The 26,355-nt window shown below is 42.6% G+C and overlaps 1 protein-coding gene across 1 annotated transcript in view; it reads right to left on the reverse strand.

Moving 5' to 3' along the window:
- The window catches only part of FAF1 (Fas associated factor 1), a 175,557-nt gene extending 162,091 nt beyond the window's left edge, over positions 1-13,466 (reverse strand). Inside the window, exons 1-2 of the mRNA XM_081193170.1 lie at positions 13,112-13,466; positions 1,934-2,002 (exon numbers count right to left, since the gene is read on the reverse strand). Coding sequence (XP_081049296.1) covers positions 1,934-2,002; positions 13,112-13,156 — 114 coding nt within the window. The 5' untranslated portion in view covers positions 13,157-13,466. The remainder of the gene's footprint in view (positions 1-1,933; positions 2,003-13,111) is intronic.
- Between the last annotated feature and the right edge of the window lie 12,889 nt (positions 13,467-26,355).

Here is a 26,355-nt window from a genome sequence, read left to right on the forward strand (position 1 = left end):
AAGTTGGACGCCCGCTTCACCGGCCCGTTCCCTATCGTGGACCAAGTCTCTCCTGTGGCATTCCGTCTCCGGTTACCCGCAACCCTGAAGGTTCACCCGGTCTTCCACAGGTCCATTTTGAGTCCTGTGGCCCCACCCGACGAGTTCCACCCGAACCGTCCCCAACCGCAGCCAGTGTTGGTTCGGGGAGAGCCTGAGTACGAGGTGGAACGCATCCTGGACTCCCGATACCGCAGGGGAAAGCTACAGTATCTCATTGACTGGAAGGGGTACGGACCGGAGGACCGTTCCTGGGAACCAGCGGCCAACGTCCACGCACCTGCCTGCCTCCGAGAGTTCCATGCGACGTACCCCGGCAAGCCGGGTCCGGACCCTCGGTTGAGGGGGGGGCCTGGGAGGGGGGATGGTGTGATGGCCTGGGATTCCGATTCGGAGGATGAAACAGAGGAATCCCAGCCTGCACAGGAGTCCCCGCCTCCAGGGCCGGCTGAACTGGGGCAAGGCCTAGAGGCTGAAGAGCCTGCACCTGTGGCAGTACAGCAGAAGCTGGCCCCAGGTGAAGTCCTCCTGGCCCCAGAGGGGCCTGATGACTCAGTGGCCACAGGTGAGCCTCCTCCAGGGCCCAGTAACCCTTCGGCCTCTCCTGATCTGCAGAGGCTTAGGGCAGAGAGGCGAAGGGAACTAGTTGCCCCCAGGAGGAGTGCTCGCCTTAAGGCCAGAGTAGGCGGGGCTCCTGGGGGTCGGGACCGCCCCTGACCTTAGAAGAGGATAAAAGCCCACTCATCCCGGCCCCAGGTTGCGGGAGCAACGTCGTTGTTGGCTTCGGACCTTCCTGTGATCCTGATCCTTGCTCGGCCTCCTGTTCCTGACTAACCGGTACTCCTGTTCCCTGCTCGGCTCCCTGTTCCTGACTATCCAGTACTCCTGTTCCCTGCTCGGCCTCCTGTTCCCGACCATCCGGTGTTCCTGCTACCTGCTCAGCCTTCTGTTCCAGCGTTCCTGTTCCCCGCCCGTCTCTCTGCATCGGACCTCGCCCCGCTTCGTGTGGACTCTGCTACACTCACGGTACCTTACCCCCGGGACCAGCACACCAGCATTTTAAGATCGCCCCGGACAGCGGAGAAGTCCTCCGCTGTCCCAGGGTTTTTTAAAATGCTGGGGGTGGGAAGAAAAGCCCTTGTCCCCCCCCCCAGCCTTCAGAAGAGGTCCGGGGACAGACTGTCCCCGGACCTGGTCTGAAGGCGGTTTCCCTAGGAACGCATTAATTGATTTTCAATGCATTCCTATGGGAAACCGTGCATCACAAGACGAAAAAACCGCAAGACGAAGAGACTTGCGGAACGAATTAATTTCGTCTTGCGAGGCACCACTGTACCTGAAGAACCTGGTGTTAACATTAATTTGTTCAATCATAACCTCAGCCATTCTAGAAACTTTGCTTAAGGACCTGGGGGGTGGTCAACATATTGTAAGGGTCGCCAAGCAGATTCAATATTGCACTTGGTTGAGCTGCGGAGTGTCAGTACTGAGACTAGTATGAAAGCACGGTGTCATTCAATACCTGATCAAAACTAAATAAACACTACTCGTGGTTTACTATGAGGAGCACAGCATCAAAATTAGTAAGCAATACTGATGTCCACAGAGGGGGAGGGCCAAGGTAATGGCAAAGCTAACATGGACCAAACATGCCAGCCACAGAATCACATTGATTCCACTAGGGTGTTTGCACCATGCACACCTCACCCCTCCCCTCTCTGGCCCAGTTTACAGCAGCAACACAGTCAGAAGGAGGTCAGGTAAGCAGCATAAACCCACTGCACCATGCACTACTGGACAGATGCATGGTGATCATGAAATTAATAGCTGATTGGCAACAAGTTTTGTTCTGGCTCTCTTTTTTCCTATACGACCAGTAAAAAACAGTACTTACCACTAAATCCCAGTTATTTTGTTCAAGTAAGGTGATAGCTTCATCAATATTTTCTATACCAGTACATGCCTAAAATGAAAAAAATAAATAAAAGGGTTCAGCTGAAGAAATCTCTCAAGTATTAATTCTTTAAACATTAAAATAAGACAGGGGTCACCAACTCAGGAACCACCATGACACCCATGAAAGCCTTGAAATTTCTAGGAAATGAGCCAGCCTGGCTGCTCCAGCTTATCACTGTTTTCAGGCAATGAATGAAGTCAGAGCTTTGACTGATAAGTGAGCTGTTTGGACACCAGGCAACAGGAATCCCTGGGACCCTAAACAGTTGCTGTCCCCACCCCCCTTTAGTGCAATTTTCCTGTTTACGTCTCATTTTCTAGTCTCTGGGATCTCTTTAGCTTGTCCTTTCTTTTCCCCTAGCAACCAGGAAGCATCTTTCCTATGACAGGCTTGTCTAAGATCAGGAAGCTCCTAGATGTTATTTTCTGCAAATAGTACTATACAATAAGTGACGGTGGAGGGTAAAGAATCCCCCTCCCTCCACGAAAGGAAAATCTTGGCATATGCAACTAAAAGAATCTCCAGTATTCATTTCTCAGATGTATACCCCATCTTTCTACATTAGGCATTCAAAGAGGCCAACAAAATTAGAAGTGGATACAATAAAAAAAAAATCATTATCAAGAAACAAACAGAAAATATCAGTTCTTTCCATCACTCTTAGGAGAACCATACTGAAAGAACCGGGCCTCCTGGATGGGAGAAGAGAAGAAGAAGAGAAGAAGAGTTTGAATTTGATATCCCGCCTTTCACTCCCCTTCAGGAGTCTCAAAGCGGCTAACATTCTCCTTTCCCTTCCTCCTCCCCACAACAAACACTCTGTGAGGTGAGTGGGGCTGAGAGACTTCAAAGAAGTGTGACTAGCCCAAGGTCACCCAGCAGCTGCATGTGGAGGAGCGGGGAAGCGAACCCAGTTCACCAGATTACGAGTCCACTGCTCTTAACCACCACACCACACCACACACAGAGGACATAGGATTAAGTTTTCTTCAACATTTCCCCATGTTTCCTCTGACTTGTTATGTGCCTTTATGAAGCCCATAAAGCATAATTAACTGGGTCACTCTCCTTATTTGAAAGAAAAACATGGGAAGAAAATTTCAAGTTACACTGACAGAGCAATTATATCAGGCTTCCTCAACCTCGGCCCTCCAGATGTTTTGAGACTAACAATTCCCAGCATCCTGACCACTGGTCCTGCTAGCTAGGGATCATGGGAGTTGTAGGCCAAATACCTCTGGAGGGCCAAGGTTGAGAAAACCTGAATTATATGAGTGCTTACTAAGAAGTTAAGTTCCACTGCATTCAGTGGGACTTTCTCTCATGTACGTGTGCACAGGATTAAAGCCTGAATATAGTTAGAAGCAAAAGGTGATCATTGCACTTCCCAACCACCTGCTCCTGTAGTATTTGAAAATGCATTATATTTTTTAAAAAAGCTATTTCCAGCAACAACTTGCATTTCTTCTACTGAATAGCATTCAGAAGTCTGTTGGCAAAGAAACAGATGTTCATTACCCTTCAGTCGCTCTTCATTAACAACGAATCTTCATAAAACCGTATTTAAGAGTGCCGCTTATACTTGGTATTTATATTGCCGTTTGCAATGGAATTCTCATAACTCCCAACTGCAACTTTTCCATTAGAAAATAAGAAGCAGAAGCTGATTAAATAAAAACCAAGCACCATGCTGAACTGATGCTGTCCATATGCACATCCTCTTTGTAAGAGCAAGGGAAAATATTTTATAAAGAAGCAGAATTGCTTTGAATTAGTGTCTGTTATTCAGGGGGCACTCTTAAATGTATTCAAACCAGTTGCTTCATTACAAAGAATCCTACAGCTATACCTCTGAAAGCTTCTATTTGAGGCTGTGTTCGCACTACTATTTCATCACAAATTTGCTCTTTGAGATGCTGCTACAATCATAACAGGTCTTTACCAGTGCAAAATTCAATAGGAAGGTTCAAGCATCAGCTCTAGATGTCAAAAAAAGGAACACAATCAAGACAGTGTAGAGCAGCCCTTCAGAGTGTCAGGAGCAAGAGCAGAGCAACCTACCTGTGGTATTTGGGGACTGAGGGCAGTAGCTGAAGTTTCCATGCCATTAAACCTTCTCAGTGGACAATAAATACATCTCTGTGATGGAGTGAGGCTAACAGAACAATCCTAAGTGCAGGAAGCTATTGGAATGAACACCAATTTAAATTAAGCTGGCATAAAATACGCCTATTTCAAAGTGGGTTCAGCAGCAGCGCTGCTACCTCCATCTGAGCTAACCCAAGTCTAACAGAGGGGAAACAAGCCTTTAAAATAGAGTTTGACTTATACCACCCTGAGTTCCAATAGGTTGCCAGGCATAGCTGTCAACTTTCTCCTTTTCTTGCGAGGAATCCTATTCGGAATAAGGGAATTTCCCTTTTAAAAAGGGAAACATTAACAGCTATGTTGCCAGGTCACAAGACTGAGCTAAAAGATGTCTCCCCTTACTCTGTCCTGCCACGCCACACCCCTCTTTGAGGAGTTCCACCAGTTTAAGACCCCCTAGCTGAGCCAGTATAACCCAGCTCAAACACACTGAGTGACTTAACATTGGCATATCCCTGGCTGAGCTGGGATGAGGCAGTCACTCCAGCTCAGCCCAAACTCACTCCTTTGTGCATATCTGGGGTCTGGACTGCACTATAATATTACTCTTCCTCCAATATGCAGGGGACCTAAGCACCTTAGGTGAGATAATCAAATCTTGCCCTTCCCATTTTAGACTGAAAGCACTTTTCTTTATAACACTGTATTCCTAATGTGTTGTGTTGTTTCTGTTGAAAGCATGGAAGAGGGTACAGCTACCAGAGTACAGTAGTAAGGAATTAATAAGGAATATTATTTAGGTAAATATATGAAACGAATGCTGATTTTGTATGTAATGGATCAATGCAAAATTTATTTTTCTTTTAAAATAAAAATGAATAAAAAGAACATTTTTTTAAAAAAAGTTTGAAATACTGCATTAAGTGATTTTTGGTGTTTTGACATCCCACTTAACCTGGGCAATGTAGAGAAAGAGGACTGGAGTCAGCTTTTCATTCAACCTGGTCTTCCTATAGCATATAGTATCTGATTAGGGATTAATTCTTAATGAATGATTTAAGGGAGCAATACTCCCCATAAATGGAAGGGGCTGGAGAAATGGGTTCTTTTCAAGCACAGTGCCCTTACTTAACATATTAATATTTTTAAACTAGATTCGGCCACTTTCTCAGCAACCTATACTCATGCCGTGTAGCACAATAACATCACCTAAAATTTGTCACATGAAATATAGGCAGAACTGAAGCAAGCATAATCTGGTTTACAGGAATACTCTCCAGTCCTATTTGGGTGACAGAAATGCCACCAAGTTAGCACTGTCATTCGGCTATCGGTTTGGAAGGAAAATTTCAAAGGTTGTGGTGTATCATGAGAAGACAACCAAAGTGCCTCTTACTAGATGTGAAGATATGACACATAATACAAGGTGCTGTTGCAGCGGGCAGCATTCTTTTCACAACAATAACAATTCATCAACTGCTCCTGCAGAGTCATTAAATCCCATACAAAGGAAAGGGAACCCCTACATTCCTTAAAGTCACAGCTAATTGTGTCAACACAGTCAAGAAATAATGATAATAAAAGGGGAGAAGGAAGCTTCCAGCTAAACTTCTGCTTTGGTGAACTATTTGCCCTAAATACCTATCTTTGCACTGGTTTTAGGAGAGTAGCTGCGGTAATCTGTTGCCAGAAACAAACAATTCTTTTCTCCTTAACAACACTGATTGTGGCATGAACCTCTGTAGACAAGCATCTACTACACGACATCACATGTGGTATGGGAACAGGCATACCATCACATTTGCTGTAATTTAGCAAGGAAGCTTTAGGGCTCAGCCAGAAACAAAAGCTTTGTTCTCTCCCTGATTTTTGAGTTTACTGTATTCATACATGCATATAATATTGTTGGCTCTATGGCAGCCATGTGTCTTATTTTACAGAGAACTGTCCTCTATTTGAAGGTGTCCTCTATTCAAAGGGCTGACTGGTCCTAATCTGGTTTAAAGATAAAGAACCATCAGGAAGCAGAGCAGGAGCCTTAAAGCTGCTCATCAAGAGTTAATAGACACCTAGAAAGCAGAAGAAACAGAGGCCATCTGATTGCAGTCTTCTGCACCATGATAAAATGTACTTCTGTGCAGGTATGCATTTCATGCTAATCCATGTCCTCTTTGAGGGGGCAATACATTTATTCCTTATTCTTTTTATTTTTGGGGGCGACGTGCAAATAGCCATCCTAGTTGGAGCTGTGCATGAAACATACACAACACACCATTGGGCACCATTTTTAATGTGGTGGTAGTGGCCTCTGAAACCCTGAAGAGCCTGAAACAAACAAATTTAAAGAACAGCCTTTGCCTCTAACTGCAACGAATGGAGACAAGAAAGAGGCCCTTTTCAGCAGGTGTGCCAAAGCTACAGAATTAATTCCCAGCATGACATCTTCTAACTCCTTCCTTGGTGCACATGCATTGGCCATGCCCCATATGACATGTGACTGGGATCAATGTGAAGCTGGTTCTACACACAGGAATGCAAGCATGTAACCCCCTGCTCTCAGACTAATGGTGATCGTGTGTTGCCCAGAGAGCAGAGCTAATGCACACATCAGCATCTAAGTGGAGCTAGCCTATTCATGCATAAGAGCACCATCACATGTTCATTCTGACCATCTAAAGAAGAGGGCTACAGTTGGGGAAGGAGGCAATGCATAGTCAATTGATCTAAGGGGCCACTAGCCTTTGGGGGCCTGTGAGCACATTTCAGATTTTAGGGAAGTGGCCCATCCCCTCCACTGTGCCACTCCACTCCCAGGTAGACAGGAAATATGTACACATCTTTGGGTAAACAGTCAGATCCAGCAGAATGAAAATGGATCCTGTTGAAGGGGGGGACCCCTCCCCCCCCAAATAATTTCAACTTAAAGCTTATAGTGGTACATATAACACAATTTTTAAAAAGCAAAAACAGATCTGGTGCTTACCAACACCACAGAAAACAATGATCTAAGACAAGAATCATCAAATGGTTTTTACATAGGATGACAACAAAGCCACCAACATATCACAGAACACACTTGTGGACATAGGGCAGACATTCATGTACCTGCTTTACTTCTTAAAGCAGCACACAGTTAAGCTATGGAACTCTGTACCACAGGAGGCAATGAAGGCCACCAACTTAGATGGCTTTAAAAGACAACTGGACAAATTTAAGGAAGAGAAAGCTATTGATGACTACTAGCCATGGGGGTTATGCTCTGCCTCCACACCTGGAGGTAGTAATGCTTCTGAATACCAATTGATGGAGACAACAGGAGTGGAGACGGCTCTTGGGCTCAGATCCTGCTTGAGGAGCTCTGGTTGGCCGCTATGGTTGGCCACTATGAGAACAGCATGGGCTACTGGGATGATCCAGCAGGCTTTACTTATGTCTGAGGTAGACCAATGTTCCTTTACATCAAGGGTGGGAAACCTCTGGGCCTATATATCCTGTCCTGCTCTTGAGAATCTCCATTGAACACGTGCCTCTCCCCAAGCGATAGCCCCTCTCTCCAAGGCAAGTTACAGCTGTCTCTGGGCCCTTCTCCACACACATCTTTGAATGCTTTTACAAGGCCAGAATGCGACCTTGAACTATAATGCCTCTTTCTTGCCTGGATGGTGTGTACAGAAGCCTCTGACTTTTGCATGGCTGGAATATAGCTTGCCATACAAAGGTAAAAGTCACATCTCCTGTTTTGCCCACTTTTGCCTCTGGCCCCAAACACCACTTGCACGGAGCCCTTCAGAGGTAGCCCATAAGAGAACACGACATTAGGGCAGGCTAACTCCTGTTTTACAGTAACAATATTTTGGCAAGATTAAGTATTAGAGAAATTTTATTAGAGAAATACTAGAGAATTTAGTTCACACAGAAAATACACTGCTGAGAGTTAGTGTTGTACTGTGACTGATAAAAATGCCTTTTTTAAAATTAAAAAAGTGTGGTTATTGGTTTTTTTTAATGTGAGGTTCCACACAGCTGCAGTTCATCTAAGTTTACCCCAAGAGCTCCCCTACAAAAACTGGGACAAATAGTGAACCAGAAAAGCACTTGCAGTAACCAGGGAGAAGCAGAACCAGCCATTTGTTTAATCTCAGTTGAACCTCCTGACTTCCTACACCAAACTGCTAAATAGGAGTTTCTCAGCCTCTTACCATAATGCCATCCATCCTTGCTCCAGTTTCGTGTCGGAAACCATATATTCAGACTGCCATTGCCATGCCAAGGATGGTGACAATGTTGGCTTTCCTAGCATGCATCTCTTAGACCAAGCCAGACCTGTTCCCTCCAAATACACAAAGCTATAGGTGCAGCACATACTCAGAAAATGCCAGAAAAAGAGATTATAATGAAATACACCATTTACAAAGCTATGCTAAATAAAACAATACTGGATTATTAATCTACCTTAATTTTATCCAAATCTTTGTTTTGCTATTCCCTATATAAAGCAGACACCCATGTCAAAGTGTCATTGAATTACAAATAATGTTTTGGCACTCACTGTGAAAATGACTTGTTACTGATTTACTGTACCATTTTGCAGGACTATCTCTTAATGGATCATTCCCCCACATCAAGAAAAGCAATGAAATTGAAAGAACATGGCAGTAAGTGGGAGGAAATCCACCTGTGTGTTTCATTTCCAACATGGCAGGTAGCCGAAAGGGGAATTACAAAGTACAGTATCTTGTACAGTTTTAGCAGAAACACGAGGCACAGGATGATCTTGCACTAACACATCTCCCAACTGGATAGCAACTGCAGCGAAGCTATTACATTGGTGGTCATTCCAACCTGCTGTTTAGATTAAATGGGTCATGTGCTTAGGGACATGACTTGGGTGGCCAGCCCAATGCAAACCACACAATTGGGCAGAACCAGTGCTTTTTTTGGGGGGGACGGAGGGGGACACATACCCCTAAACATTTTGTGAATCTTTGTACTTTTGTCCATTTACTGTATTTTTCCCGATTTGACCTATAAAAATGTGATTTCCTTGAGTCAAAATGAGAGTACCCCTAAACATGTTTTTAGAAAAAAAGCACTGGACAGAACCAAAACACGAGCAAACTAGGAATCTATGCCTGCTATCCATAAGAAAGCTGGCCAAGATCCTACTTTTTCCAAGCTCCCTGATCTGCCAGTTACGGAGGTGAATTATTAAGTAGAAACCCTTTGGGAATCACATCTCTGACAAAAGCTAAATCCCATAGCAATCTTTAAAGATAAAGAACATGAACCAACCAAAGTAAACCACTTTTACATCCAACTGATGTCAGTGGAAGAGTTAAATATGTGTGTAAATCTCATTCATTAAAGTCAATGCAACAGAATGGGGTGGGGGAATGAAGTAGTATATTCAGAAATGTCTTATCAGATTTAGAATCTTGACAGTGCAATCCTAGGCATGTCTACTCAGCAGTAAGTCCCAATGAGTTCAATGTGACTTAGTCCCAAGTAGGTGAAAATAAAGTGCATGTAATCATATGGTAAAATTGTGATGTGTGCTGGACATTTATGAACAAATTGTTTAAGTTTTATTCAAAGTACAACTTTAAGTACTAGAGTCAGAGATGTAAGTTTCTGCACCCTAAAGTAACATTTGTCATGTTGCAAATAGGCAAAAAGAAAATGTTGAAAGTACAAACCATTAGTATTTTAGCAACGTTCTATTATTTGAACTTAGAAATAGTTCATAGACAGTTGTTATCCAGAAACAGAAGAAAATCATGTTTTAGAGGACAAGTGTAGAATTCATGTCTGTATACTGCAATTAGAATAATTTCACTGATAATTCAGAAAAAGCAAATATTTGGCAATTTTAAAAAATCATATTAGCTGTACACTGGTGGGGAAAGACACTTCCACAGTTGAACTATTAGAGGTCTATGCATAGCTGAGATAGTATAGTATATATATTTAAAGAATTATCCTACTAATAAGACCTATTGTAGTACAATAAATACTAACAAGACAATCTGCTATTATCAGGCAGAGCCTATTACACACTTACCTTGGAGTAACTCCCATTGAACTCAATGGGGGTTACTTATGAGTAGACATGTATAGGTTTGCACTGTGAAAATAGCTGTTTAAACAAAGGACATGAAACAGAAACAGCAAGAAAGCATTTTGATTGTCCCCCTGTTTACAAATGAGTGCTGTAGAAGCCACATCATTAACTCAGCACATTCTTTGTTCAGTCAACAAGAGATATGGGAATCCTGAGGGGTTTTTTTTTAATAATGCATGACAAAAAAGTCATGTGTTAATCCTAGAAGCTGTAGAACCAAAACACTCAAATCCAAATTTAAATATGTACAAACATAGTAATCCATCTAAAAACACATATTAAAATAATACCGAAAGAATAAGATCAAACCCTGATGTGGTCAACTTGCAAAGTAGTGTACCAGCACCTGGAAGACCTAGATTCACATCCCACTTTAGGTCACTTACAGAACTCAGATACAAATCCTACTGAATTAAATGGCAATTATTCCTAGGTACTTATGCATAGGGTGATTGAAGAAGGCTTCAGTCCTAGTTACACATACTTGGAAGTCAATGGAGTTTACACCTATGTAAGGGTTATTATGAGTAAAGTGCAGGTGACCTTGGAGAAGTCATTAATCCTTACCTTTGCAATCGGTAAAAATGAGAATGATTACCAAATAAGTCCTGAGAACTAGTAAACTATATCTGCAACAATATTACACAAAACAGTGATTTAAAGGATTAATAAAGCCTAAAATGACTAAATCATTATGAAACAACCCTATATGATAAATTGTTATTAAATTATGGACCTCAGAAAGTTATAAACCTACAGAACTATAATTAAGGCAATTCTGAGTTCATCATTGTTGTTCTTAAATCACATTTAAATACCTGACAAAATTAGAGCTGCAGCAGGGGAAAGAAGCTTTAAACTTCCTACACTAGCTTGGGATACATTAGTTAAACCCTGATCCAAAAATACAATGTACTGTATATGTGGAGGAGGATTGCAGCTTGCCAAACAATGCCACATTTTTGCCAGCTCAAAGACTAAGATTAAATATAGGTAGATTTTACTGTCTATTTATAAGGTGTCTGTCTTTACAGCTGTCAACACATTTATTCAGAGTATTTAATTCCTTGCAGACATTCTCTGCAATTGTAGAACATCTCTACAAGCAGACATGAAAATGCATGTTTAATAAAATATAATAAAAGTTTAAAATACAGTAAATGTGGACTTCAATCAAAAGCTCAGAACCAAGTTGGTACAACAAGATCAGAACTTCCCTGCTCAGGTAGAACAGGCAATAATATCAACAAGCTCAGTGAATTTCTGAAAATTTCCAAACATAATTAACAACTTTCTGATCCTTTAGAATGAGATCTTAACAGTACATTTTAATGTGTTGTAAATATTAAAACTGACCTCAAATATTATTATTGCTATAAACAAGTTTTCTATTAATGTAATAATGGTTTCTTAAGATCCAACAAAAAAAGCAATTTCCATTGAGTTTTCATTAAAATGTTGAAGTATACATATGTGTCTAGCCATCGTAAGTTGACTTCTGTTCCTAATTAGCCGAATTCACTGCAGGTTCACTTTGAAGTGAGTTCCATGGGACTTATGTACAAAAAGTAAGGGTGCCCAGAACAGCAGCCTTGCATACATACTTATGTGTAACTTATTTCACTCATGTTCTTTAAAAGTCTCACTGATGATAATCATGCTAATGAGTTTGTTTAGAACTAGGATGTCAATCATAAAATTCTACGTTCATTTTACAGTTTATATTTTTGACATTGTTAAGTCATTGTAGTATTAATACTAAACATGTACCCATTCAACTTTCTATGAAAAAAGAAAATTAAATATACCTTGATTATTGTTTTTAAAAGCATGCATTCATATGCAGAAAGGCAGAAGTGAACATATTTTTTAGAAAATTATTAAAGGTACACTTTTAGTAAGATACTGGGTTTTAGCCTTAACCTAGAAATAAAGATATGTCCCTAGAACTATGAGTACTATGTATATCTTTAAATGTTATGCAGATTCATACACACTATACATACATAAGATCCCAGTACCTATGAACAAGCATGGTACAAGAGAGCACTGCTTTTTCCTAATTATACTTTTGAAATATGTACAACAAAGTACATATTTCAGATTTGGACTGTATCCTATTTGGACTCAGAACAAGTTCATGTTAGGAAATTTCCTCAGACAGGAAGTTGGTAAGGAAACTGCCTTATTAACTTAAATTATAATGGAAGAATATCAAAAAATCACAAAAAATACACACCATGGATGAAGTGAAGCTCTTACAGAAGTACTACGTATCTCTTTGAAACTGGATGTTTTGAAAATCAATTTTAGTGGAAAGGGAATCAGTGGATTTTCTCATTCCAGATGTCTTTTCCACCCCTACTCCCTTCTTTAACATCTTTCCTCTCATATCCATGAGTGAAACAGGTATGGGCCCCTGGAATGTTGGCAAGCCCCTTATAATGAAATCATCTTAGTCCCTGCCCCTTGCAATTTATTATTAAAAGCTCACAGGGATGGTCAGAATGAATCAGTGAGATCAGGATACAAACCTAAAAAAAACCCAAAGACAAAACAAAGACATATGCATATTATCTGAGGTGGTTTTTTTCTTTGTGAAGCACAGAGATAAATGCCTTGTTTATAAGTGGAGGAGCTTTTTTCGTCTTATTTATTCCCCTTGAATACCGAAAACTGGATACAATGGATAAACAGCCTCCAGAGTGTTGTTGTTGTTCCTTGTTATCCCACTGCTGTTTGAGAGCAGGACTCACGTTTCCAGAGCGAAAATCTCCCCACAAAAGCACAGAAAGCAGAGAAACGGGGAGAAAAGGAACCATTTTTAAAATAATAATAATAAAAAGAGCGAGAAAGATTATGATCAGAATATGGCAGTGGTGGATGTGGTGGAATTTGAAATTTACCTGAAAATCGGCCAGTATCATTTCTCTATCCATGTTGGACGCCATTGCAGCCGGTAGTGTCCCCTCCTCCTATCTGAACTGTGCACCTGCAGGTTGCTGCTGGCGAGAACCGGGCTCCAGGGAGTTGGGGCTGGGGCGGGGGGTGGGGGGACGAGAGAGAAAGGGAGGCTAAGAGCTCATCTAAAACTCCAAACTCAGCCAAACCCCTCGGAGCCTCTCCCCAAATATCTCCCCTCTCCCAAAATCCACTGTCCCGGCTACTGGGGAGCTCGGGGAAGAAGGACTCCGGACCTGAAGGGTGCAAGGCAGCAGTCAGCCCTGCCTTTAAAGAAGGAGAGGAGACTCCGGAGCAGCTTCCTCCCTGCCTTGCAAGCGGCTGTCGCACATTTTGCCTGTCATTGAGGTCGCAAAGAGACGCTTTCCGGCCGCCACGTGACTCGTCCTTCTGTCAAATGCTCGCAAGTGGCCGGGCCGGGAGGGGGCGGGGAGGCCGGGAACGGGTTGTGTAAGGAGCGGTAGAATGAGCCTTGCAAGGAGCAGCAGGGCAGATTGCACCGGGGGCGCCCCGAGGAGCTGGCCTAAAATGGTGCAGGGAAAGAAAGGAAAGGCTGGCGCGGGCGGGTTTCTCCCTCCGCTGCCTCTTCCTCCTGCTTCCTTGCAGAAGGGAAGGGGGCGGCGGAGGAGCTGCAAAGGTGGGCTCGACAAAGAGCTGCTGCTGGTGGAACTGCAGGCGCAGGAGAGGAGGGTTTTGTGGTGCGCTTTCAGAGGCGCTGTCGTAAATTCACGTGCTCTGTGTCCTGTGCCACGGGGTTACTGTAGTGTAGGCCTTCTCCAGCAGAGAAAACGACGAAGACTCTATATCCGGAAATGCAAGAGAAACTCCCAACAACTCAAGCCTATATGCGAGTTTCTAGGAAGTAAGTAAAGGCTGCAATCCTGATCCCAAGGAGCACCGTTACTCCAGAAGTTAGTAGGACTTCTAAGTAAAATTCAGTGGGGATTATTTCCAAGTAGGAAAGGTTGCAGCTTTGGGGAACGAGGGGGCGTTTTATTCTTTTTGCTAAATGTGTAGAGAGCGCTTTATAGATTGTGGCTCTCAGGGTGGCTTCAGAGGCCACGTCTTAAGTAGAAGGTGTAAGGATTGGCACTTCTTTTTGATACAGAGTTTCTGTGCCTAGCCTGCATGGTGGACATGAATTCCGTAGGTCATGCTTTTCCCTGGCAATGCAAGCTGATGGGAACTTTACCTGTTGAATTTTTGCATGTTGCTTAGCTTACAAAGGAGCAAGAGCCCATTCCTGAAAAAAGGTGGCAACTCAAAGTGAACATGTGTCAACTTAGCTGTACCAATCACTACCAAACATCTAGCCACACCAATCTCTTGGTGTCTTCCAACAGAGGTGGATAACCACACCCATCTGTATCTTATGGATGGATCAACATGTATTGCATATTATTGAATGAGTGTCAGATCTAAATTAATATTGAGACATCCACGGGATTACCTGCAGTGACTGTAAAGCACTAACACAAACTGCAGTGAAAAGGCAGTCATTCTCATAAAGTGGCTGTATCTAGAATTTATATATATATATTTCTACTTCCAGCACTGTTTTTTTGGCTGGAACCAGAGTTAAAGAAGATACAACATCTTAAGTTTTGATCTGGCTGAATCTGAGGCCCTTCATGTGTCCCTTCCACACAAGGTCTGGAAGGCTGCAACATAAGAACAGGCCTTTTCAGCGGTGGCTCTCCACTTGTGGAATGCTCTCCCCAACAATTGCCAGGCATCAGTGCTTTTTTCTGGGGACACGCATGCCCCTAAACATTTTGTGAATCTTAAGTTTCACTTAGGAAAATGAGAGTACCTAAACATTTTTTTAGGGGGGAGGAAGCACTGTCTGGCACCATCATTAGGTACCAGGCAAAAACATACCTTTTTCATCAGGCCTTTGGCTTTTATTTATCTGTGGCCTTTTTGCATAGGTGCGTTGTTTTTATCTAGCTTTTTAAAAATAAAATGGTCTTTCCAATTTTCTAAACTGCTGCTTTTAATGTGTGTGTGTGTGTTTTGCTTAAAATATTGTAAATTGCTTTGATTTGCTATGTCAAGACACTAAAAATAAATAAATGACTACTAAATTCCTGATATTCCCCAATTCAGGAGTGTGCCTTGGGTCGTTACAGTATTTGTTTTTTGATAGCTACACTAAAAACTACTACTGTGACAGTTCTCAAGGTGACTCAATATAACCTAGCTTTAAGTTAGACTTTAATAGTGGTGACTGAAAAAGGAGGAACAATGAAGTACTTAATCTGAACCAAGCCCACAACCTATTTTCAATACCAGATCTCATGTCTGGAATGTATAAAGGAATGTATAAAGTGCCTTGGTGTGCATTGTGCTACTAATACCAGTACCCAAACAAAGAAATTATAGGCAGGTTTAGTCAGAGTTAAGTCACACTGATGCTTGGAGCCATAGGCCCACTGCACTACAGTGGTTCTGGGGGAATTTAGTTGCAAAAATCAAAACCCGTTGATTCTGTGACGCTTACTTTTACCTAAGTGTGCTAACATAGCTTTGCACTGCAGTCCTAAATAATGTGGAAGTAGATTTCTTTGATATATTTAAGTTTAAACAATTGTGGAATTCATTAATTTATTGTGCCCAAAGTCTTCCTAATATTCCTGATATGGATGGTGCTCCTGTCAAGGCTCTTGTCCCACTGTTGAATTCTAAGATGCATAGAGTCATTGACACAGTCACTCCTGATTGCCCTCAGTGTTGCTGTAGAGAGCACATAGAGTGCCGTGGTATTCTAGTGACCTGCATGTGATGAAAGAGGAGCGTTGGTGGCTAGAGCACAAGTAGCATAAGACTCAGTCTGAATCTGACTGGAAACAGATGAGACTACACCATCATGCCTACTTCAGAGTTTACTTCTCTGCCATCAGTACATCTGCAAGTAGCCATCCAGCAGAGCTTTTCCAAGTGGTGAATTTTGCTAGTTTGCCTCACTGAAAAAGTGGGACATATATGCATGAGTATGCCAGTTTATACACTAATTCAGATTATACTACCCATTTTCCAATTGTTGCTCCTTTAATTTCATTGCTAAACAACAGCTCACCTTTTGGATGGTGATGAAAGCATCTTATTATTACACATCTATTTCCTGACAGCTTTCAGTGAGACCTGGATTTACCTGCCTAGCGAGCTGAACCTGTCAAACATAACAAAGTCACAGTCTCCATGTTTTGTTTACATGGTTATTATATTCATGTATGCACTGTTAAGATATAACTAGGATTAAGCAAAGAGTTACTAGAGCAAACAGGAAAATCTTTGTGCTTGGTTTGCTTGACATCTAAATAACATATCTCTTTCTGATAATTTATCTAGACATTTGGAGTCCTGGGGGAAGAAGCAAATATGAGATATCAGATGCACACTTTCCTGTGAGTAAGACAGGCTTGGGCACAAACACACTTTTCTGGGATCACATCCTATTGAACTCAATGGGATTTGCTTCTGTGTAAGATTGCAGTGCCATGGGAAGGGTCATGTTTCAGTGAAGGAGTATATACTTTTTGAGTTAGTTATTAAATTTATATCCTGCCTTTCCTCTCAAAGGAGTCCAGGGCAGCAAACATCAGTGTAAAAACAATATAATTAAAAATAAAACAGCAACATGTTTTTTTTAAAAAACCTTTTAACAGTCGCATACTTTCACAGCAATAGTTTCAAGGCCGCCAGAAACAGAAACTTTCAGCCATCAAATGCTAGGGAAAACAGGAATGTTTTCAAATTCCTCCTGAAAGTTAATGAAGGGGGACAGCCACACCTCACTAGGGAGGGCATTCCAGAAATAGAGAACCACCACTGAGAAGGCCCTGTCACAGGGCAACACCAACTGGACAACACCCAGTAGCAGCAGCGCCAATAGGGCCTTGCGTGCAAAAGGTCCCACATAGCTGTCGTTTCCCTTTTTTAAAGGGAAATTCCCTTATTCTGAATAGGATTCCTCGCAAGAAAAGGGAAAAGTTGACAGCTGTGTCCCACATTCAATCCCCAGAATCCTCAGGTAGGGCTGGGAGAGATGCCTCTCTGAAACCCTGGAGAACCATTGCCAATCAGCACAGACAGTATTGTGCTAGATGGACCAATTGTCCAATGCAATATAAGGCATTTTCCTATGTTCCACTGTAATTTATCTTCCTGCTCTGCTTCAGAGTGCCACAGACATGAAGTCTAAGCATAGGGGCATCTTTCTTCTTCTTCTTTGGCGATCACTCGTAGCCGAGTAAGATTGTCTTCCATAGACATGGTTTTAACAATGAGTCCATAAGTGACTGTGGAGGCCAATTCTGGACCCACACGTCCTTCCACAGTGGGGACATTGGTTTCTGGGCAGGAGTTTATCACAGTGTGGGTTTGCCAAGCGTGCCTTCCTCTTAGGCATATATGTATAGGCACAGAGAGCGATAACGGGATCTCCCACTGCAGTATATGTTGCCCAGGTAAAGCAAGTAATTAGAACTTCCAGTTACAGAAAATTTCTGTAACTTTAGATTCACATTGAAGTGAACATTTCACCTGGTGTAATTTTTCATATCACTGTGGCAAAGTGATTAGAAAAGCCCTATGTGCTGTGACTTTTCCTGCTATGCTGCTATTAAAGATACAGAAATCCCCTCAGGGCCATGTTGAGGCAGTGAAAAATAATTCTACACACAACTGGGTTATTTGCCACCCACTTGTGTGGAATTGCTTTATGCCAGCACAGCTACCTCCAGGAACCTGTGGTGCTCGAATGGTTATTCCCCACACAGTTGGGCTGAATGACACAATAAGTGGCATACAAATATTATGGCCGCACCCCACAGAAGTATTTTCACAGCCTTTGTGAGGGTGGTGAAATGTTTGAATCATCTGTTTGGATCTACAAATAATTAAAGGTGAAATGTCAGTGGTAGAAATATACTGATTCATACCTTCAGCTGACATAATGATCTATGAATTTGTATTAGATAAACAAAACTTATTTGTGGAGGAGGAAGACAAAAGGAGATGATGATGATGATGATGATGATAATGATAGGAATTGATAACAGAAAAACCTACCTCCTGGAACACTTAGGAACACCAGAAGTTGCCTTATACCAAAACATTGCTTCATTTAGTTCAGTACTGTCTCCACTCTCCAGAGTTTCAAACAGGTGAAATTGCCCATCCTACCTGGGTAAATGCCAGAGACTGACCCTGGGTTTTCTCCATGGCAAAGCAGATACTCTTATCACTGAACTAAGACTCTTCCTTTTAGTGGAACTCACTTAAAAAGATAGGTATGTTTGATATGCCTGTTGCTCAAATAGTTTGTAGTGATCTTAATTAAGGACAACCCTATGCTAATTTTACCTAGGAGAAACACCCATTAAACTCAGTGGGGCTTACTTCAGAGTAGACATGTATAAGATTGTGCTATAAATAGCCTTGTTCTTAAATCTGTCAATAATGTGTCTATTAAACCTTCATTGGCTAGAGCAGTGTGACCCAACTTTTCTCCCAACTGGGCCACAAGAGTAGTTTGGCACAGAATCTGCAGGCTGCTCACTACCTTGTTGCACAAGGGGGAGCAAGGCCAAAATTTGATGCCCCCTCCCCTCAAACTGCCTTCCCAAAACTGTCTAAGCAAAGTGCCAGGCTTTGGGAAGGAAGCACAAGGCACTAGCAGGGTCCTAGAGCCCTCCCACCTAGTTCCCAAAGCTGAGAAAGCACAAACAGGGCTTTGGGAAAGAGGTGGAAGGACTCTGGGACCCTGTCAGAGCCCTCACGCATCCTTCCCAAAGCCCAGCACCTCACTTACCCAGCTTTGGGAAGGCAGCATGGGGGGGGGCTTTCATATGTTACCAAGGGCCACCAAAAATGCCTCAGGGCTGCGTGTTGGACCACCCTGGGCAGGAGCATACCTTTCATTTCTCTTCTGTTCTCTGTCCTGCATCAACATAATTCACACAAGGTGGAACTAGCAGGAGAGATTCCATGTGCTTGTTAGCCTCACATGTGAAAATGCTCTAAAGAGGTACTCTGCTACAGTAACCTAAGTTTTTCTTCTTGAAAAATTATTAATCTTTGGGTCTCCCATGTTTTTAAATATGGGGGGGGGGACTTATGTTAGGAAGCAGATGGAAACTCTGTACGCATATAACAAATCTGCTTCTATGGCTAGTACAGTATCATTAATCCTGTCTGCCTTGGTCAATCTTCTATGTAATCTATGGTGACACAAAAGCCCCCAAGGTAAAATAACAAACAGACACTAGCTGATTCCGACTGTTGCAGGAATGACAAAATGCTGCAAGAGGTTTAGATTTGTGTTTGGCATTTTAATGACTTCTTGATGCTTTTATCAAGAGATGTATACAAACCCATCCAGAATCCATATGCTTCCTGCTGAACAGCAGAGGCATATGACAGAGCTGAAAACTAAAAACAGAGAAGGCAGTTCAAGGTTAACAGTGCAATCCTGTTCGTGGCTACTCAGAATTAAGTTCCACTGAGTTTAATAAGGCTTGCTCCAAAGTAAATGGGTACAAGATTAAACCAGTTATGTATACAGTATATGCTCAGCAATTTGTTTTCTCCACAAAAAAGGACCAGAACATAGGTTGGAGAATAAGAAGGTCCTTTAGGATCCATTTTTTTTAAAAAAAAAAAAAGGATAATTGAAGGACAGTGGTAATTCTTGATATAAGTTTCTGTTACAGGCTTTTGGTAACTTTTATTAGAACTGACAGATGATACAGCTCTTGCCCAGAGTCTTCTACATATTTGTAGTGCCCTCCATCAGGGTTTGGCTTTAAACACATTCTGTGATATGCACAACCTGTATCTTTGTGCCAAACAGGGTATATATACTTAGCTGCAAACAAGTCTACCCACACGTTATTACAAAGTGGCTATTTAAAACAAAAAAATTTAAAAAGTTGAGAAGCAAGTTTTGAGAGTTGGGTGAAAGCCATTCCATTCCTGTCAGCCTTTAAAATTGTTGCATTGTCAACAATGTTGCAATATCATCCACAGACATCAGCTGAGGTTGAGAATTAGTCATTTTCAGTTCCTACGGGCAACACTGAAAGAAAGCTTATAGCCATTCTAAGACATGAATGACTGAAATGGTTCCCAAATGCAAAGAATGAACTGAAATGAGGTGAATGCAAAATAGGTACCGTATTTTTTGCCCTATAGGGTGCACCGGCCCATAGGACACACCTCGTTTTTTGGGGGGGGGGGATGAATAAAAAACTCCCGCCGGGCTTGCAAGGCTTGCAGATAGCTTCCTGAAGCCTGGAGAGCGAGAGGGGTCGGTGCGCACGACCCCTCCCGCTCTCCAGGCTTCAGCAAAAGCCTGCATTCGCCCCATAGGATGCACACACATTTCCCCTTCATTTTTGGAGGGGGAAAAGTGCGTCCTATAGGGCGAAAAATACAGTATATCATATGCAGTTTTATTTTATTGTAAATAGAAATGGAGTTCTTTTCCCTCTCATTCAATTCAAAATAATGATTTTCCAGAAAACAAAGGATAAATTATTATTTACCCTTCAGAATGAGTGTGTGTGAAGAGGGTGGTTTCATCGTAATTCTCATTATTCACTGCCAGTCCCTAACCTCTCACCCAGGGCTGACCAAAGTTATTTTGGTGTCTGAGATGGAACAGTAAATACCCCACTCAAAAAGAAAAAAGAATTCAAGGTTCATAGTACCCAAGCCTAGCCATGTCCTGCAACCATCTCTCCCAAGAAGTTGTTGTGGTAAAGAAGAGGAAGAATAAGAATAAAATTAATAATGATTATTTCCATAACATCCACATTACTCTGCTTAATGGCCTCATCCCACCCCTATGGTGTCATGATGAACCCCAGGACAAAACTGCAAACCAGAGACAGAATCCCAGCCCTCTAGATGTTGTTGGACTACATCTCCCATCATCCCTGACCATTGGCCATGCTGCCTGGGGCTACTGTGAGTTGGAGTTCCACTAAAGGTGTAAAGGTAAAGGACTCCTGAATGGTTAAGTCCAGTCAAAGGCAACTATGGGGTTGCAGCGACCATCTCACTTTTCAGGCCAAGGAAGCCAGCCTTTGTCTGCAGACAGCTTTCTGGGTCATGTGGCCAGTATGACTAAACCACTTCTGGCACAACGGAACACTGTGACGGAAGCCGGAGTGCACGGAAACCACGCTGGTATGCTTTTGAACTGTTAGGTTGGCAGAAGCTGGGACCGAGCAACAGGAGCTCACCCCGTTGCGTGGATTCAAACCACTAACCTTCCAATCAGCAAGCCCAAGAGGCTCAGTGGTTTAGTGCACAGTGCCACCCTTGTCCCTATCTACATCTAGATGGCTCCGTTGGTTAGAGCATGATACTGATAAAGCCAAGGTCATGGGCGCAATCCCTGTATGGATCCTCTAGGTCCCTTCCAACTCTGCATTTGTATGATTCTATGACCACATGTTTCCCACGACTACTGTATGTCTTCTGTGTAAGGCTCATATTATGTGTGTGTTTTAGTATAATCCCTAGCTGCTAGGAATTGCCTACCAGATCAAGGTGCTCAATGAATGTTTAGTAGTGGTTGCGGTGGTCAAAAGGTGAAGTCATGTCACTGAATAAACATTTATGCGTTAACAGCTTGAGCTGTGCACATTTCTTCAGAGGTAAGTCCCAATGAACTGACTGGCTTATTTCCAAGTAAACATGCAAAGGATTGGTCCGTCAGTAAGACTATAGACTTTTACTAGGAGGTAAGTTCACAGTGGAATGTCAGAAAGCTAAGAAATAATGTTTAGGATTGCACAGCAAGAAGAAAATTACTTCTTGTAGTTTTAATGCTAGTATTTGATACAGTGTGCATATACATATATGTGCACATATACATCCATGAACATATACATAAACATAAACATTACGTGTTATTACTTACAGCCTACCCTTCACCAAATAGTCCCAGGGCAGGTTACAAAAATGCCACATTTAAAATAAACGCAACACATTAAATCATAAAATAAAACTATAAAGTGACAAGTTAACAAAAGCAAACTGCAGCATCGGATAGTAGTGCACAACAAGGCAGGGGATGAGAAGACATCCATGCAGCCAAAAAGTTGGGTAAAGAGGTGCATCTTCACCAATCATTGAAAAGCATACAGTGAAGGTGTAAGATGCCACTCAGAGGAGAGGTCATTCTACAACCCGGGGGCTACCAGAGAGAAGGATCTCCTGAGCACCTCTGCTCCTCAAACCACAGATGGGGGTGGCAATACCAACACAGTAGCCCCCGCTGTTCTTAATACCTGATCAGGTTGGCGTGAGGGGAAGCATTATTTCAGAGATTTGGGGCCCAAGTCATTAGGGATTTATATGCCAAAGTTAATACCCTGAATTGGATTTAGGAGCAAATTGGCAACTGGTGCAAAGCTTTCAAGACCAGCATAATATGTATCCAGGCAGAGACATTCACCAACAGCTTTGCTGCTGCATTCTGCTCTTGCTGCAGCTTCCAAACTATCTTCAAGGGCAGCCCCACATAAAGTGATGGTAATGGTGCAATCTGTAAGTTATCAGAACATGGATTACTGTGGCCAAGCTATCTCTACCCAGGAAGAGCCATAGACAGTGAACCAGCCAGAACTGGAAATAGGCACTGCTAGCCATGTAGGCCTCAGGTGACAATAAGTACACCCCTCACAAGCTTTGCTCCTGTTTCTTCCACGGAGTGCAACCTCATCCAGAACTGGCTGTCTCCCACACTTTAGAACCAGCAATGCATAGTGCCTTTGACTTGTCTAGATTCCGTTTCAATTTATTGGTCCACATTCAGCCTATTACCGCCTCTAGGCAATAGTTAAGCACCTGTACTGCCTCTCCTCATTCAGATGGTTTGGAGAGATAGAGCTGGATGTCATTAGCATACAGGTGGCAGCTTACTCAAAATTCCCATATGATATCTGTTAGTGGGTTCGTATAGACGTTAAGGAGTATGGAGGACAAGACTGAACCCTGGGAAACACCACAAGCTAGCTTTCAAGGCAGCAAGCAATGGTCCTTCATTGCTGCTTTCTGAAAATGGACTTGGAGGAATAATTATAACAGTGCCTCCCAGTTCCCAAACTCTGGAGCCACTTGATCAACAATATCAAAATCCACTTAGAGGTCAGAGGGAAGAAATCAGTTTGCACTTCCGTCTTCTGACAAAGCTCACCAAGGGAATTTCGGTGCCCTATCCTAGCTTAATCCACATCCTCCAAGCATGCTGACAATTGGATCACCTCCCCCCTCAAGCAACTTGCCCCCAAAGTGGGTTTTGGTGACTGAGCAATAGCTGTTCAACATTTCTGGGTCCAGGGAGGTCTTATTGAGAAGAGGACACACCACCATCTCCTTAAGGGCCAATGGCTCCATAATGAAGCATTTACCATTCCCTAACCACAAAGCTTCAGCTAACTTCTCTAAGCCAAGAAAAGAACGGAGTCCATGTCAGCCTTCCTCGGCAAATAACACTGATTGGGTGGGAGCCAGGTTCTGCAATCATGAGGCTAGGGAGTTGACTTTGAGGGACAGTCAAAGAGGCAAGGGCAACAGTAATGCTTGTTTTGACACAGATAATTGCCTGGACCAGTTAACTGAAGTTGACTGACAATCAAGTGACTCTGGGGCCCAGGTGATTCAGATCCTCTCCTGGAACATAGCAGGTTGGAGGAAAAAGGTAAATGACCCTGAAGTCATTTGTTTTATCAAGTCTTTTGACATCTTATTACAAGAAACCTGGGCTCACTACGGAATAAATTTGGAGGGATTCAATTTGTACTCCTTCCCAGCCCATAAATCCAACATCATGGGCCAATATAAAGCAGGACTAACCCTTCTTTGCACCCAGCAGCCTAATCTTGAAATCATTTCCCTCCAACCATGTGACAACATTACCCAGGCATTCTTATTAAGATCTTCAAACTTTGTTCAATTATAATCAATGTATATATACCCCCTTGCCCCAACCAGCAGACATTGATGGGCTATTGGAACTAACATCACTTTTGGAAAAACTGGAGACCAAATTCCACAACATCGATCTGCTAATTGCAGCCAATTTCAATGCAAGAGTGGGTAAAGACAATTTTGAGCTTGCAAGAGAGCTGGGCTCCGACACTGAGGATCACCTGCCTGAGCTTCTCTCTGGCATACAACATTCCAAAGACACCCATATCTTTTTATATATATATAAATATTTATTAAAGTTTTCACAATATTACATAATGAAAAAGAAAAAAAATACAAAATAAAAAACAGTTAAAAACAATTCCATCTTTTTGTCACTTATCTTTCATTTGCTTCAAAGACACCCATATCAATGATGCCGGAGTTTGCCTTGCCAAGTTGTGTGTACGTTTCGACAGAGTGATCCTGAATGGTTCATTACCAGGTGACCAGCTTGGGGAGTTCACGTTCGTCTCCAGGAGAGGAAGTAGCATGATCAACTACATCTTAGGCTCCTCTGCACTGATAAACCAGGTTGAAACCTTTCAGGTGGGAGACTGCATCAAGAGCAATCACCTCCCTGTGGCGCTTTATCTCAAAGTATCTTTGGAACCAACAGCTTTTCACCATGCCTGCCAGCACACCTTGAAGGACAATTGTGCAATGAAGGCCATAAGCAGACTCTCCTATCCTGCTCCTAGCATTAAAGGAATTTACAATACACTCTGAGACAACCTCCTCCAGTCAGCAAGGCTGTGCAGAGGGGCGATACATCAGCAACATCCCTACTCTGTCTGTCAGACCCAACACCAAGAACAATCCTGAATCACAGAGCAATGGAATCTTTGTGGATGACAACTCCCTGCTCCCATCTCACTGGCCTAGTGCTGCACTGAATACCTCCCCAGTTTATTCACCCAGGTGTCAGTAAAACATGCCAGGTTGGTCCCCTCATCTATGATCAAACTGTGGATGATTAATTACTTCTTTTGGACCAACCTGGCTTTCAATAATAGCACCACCAGGAGAGCAGTGGTGTAGCATGGGTTGTCAGCACCCAGGGCAAGGCAAGTAATTTGCGCCCCCTAACCCGTGGATTTGTGCCCCCTAACCCTAACCCCCAGATGTTGCGCCCGGTGCGGCCAGCCCCCCCTGCACCCCCCACGCTACGCCACTGGGGGAGAGGTTGATTGTGTGTATCTCCAAATTCTACTAGCTGGAGGGCAGACCATAAGGAGTGATAGTCTTCATGTAACTAATGTTCCTTCTCTGAACCACATTTCTTTGCCTTCCAATGCCATACGTCCTTCTCTCCATCACAATAGCAGCCCAGACACATCACACTCACCTCTGCTATTGTTTTCAGGGAAGCAACATCATAAAGAGATCAAAGAGCATGTAAGAGCACAGTTATAAGGCCATGACCACATTGGGTGGCGAGGCTCATCCAACACACCTGATTCATATAAGCTACATGGCATTCTTCTTATTCACCCTTCCTGCTATCTGCACAGCAACCAAGTGTCAGCCATCTCTGGCCATGCAGCAGTAACTCAGTCCACACTAGGAAATTAATTTATGTCAGCACAGGAACCCCAGAGTACACCATACCTTGTTTTCTCTCAGGTACTATTTCCCACACAGTAAAGTGCCAAATGAAGAGTGAGTTCCCATTTGTATCAGTCAGTGACTGCAAAACCCAATGATGTCTTGCATGTGTGGAAAGACTATTATGAAACATCTGCTTTTACTTTAGACTCAATAGAAGCAGTTCACATGTTCAGCTGTGATGTTATTGAGTAATATAGTTGCCTGTGTGAATAAGCCTTAAGAGTACATGAAGTTTATATGTGGGCATATTCCACATTGCTACAGGGAGTTGAACTACATTCAAAGTTGAAACAAAATGACGATATTTTTATTCTAATAAGAACCAAACTTGAACCGTAATTGGAACCGTCTTATTGAACCTGAACTGGAGCTAAGACAAAAAAAGAAAAGGAAAAAAAAGAAAAAAGCTTTTGGATCACTAGTTAAGAGGAGAAGTTCAGCATCTTTTTTTCAAATTAAATATGAAAAATGTTGCTAAAATCAAGGATAATGTTGTTTTGATTATAAAACATGACTACAAATAACTAATAGACCTCAGAGTGCTACCAGAGGTCTGCCCCACTATAATGAGAATTGAAAGAGATTAACCCAC

The sequence above is a fragment of the Podarcis bocagei genome (assembly GCF_964188305.1).
Source record: "Podarcis bocagei genome assembly, chromosome: 5".
Taxonomy (NCBI): Eukaryota; Metazoa; Chordata; class Lepidosauria; order Squamata; family Lacertidae; genus Podarcis; species Podarcis bocagei.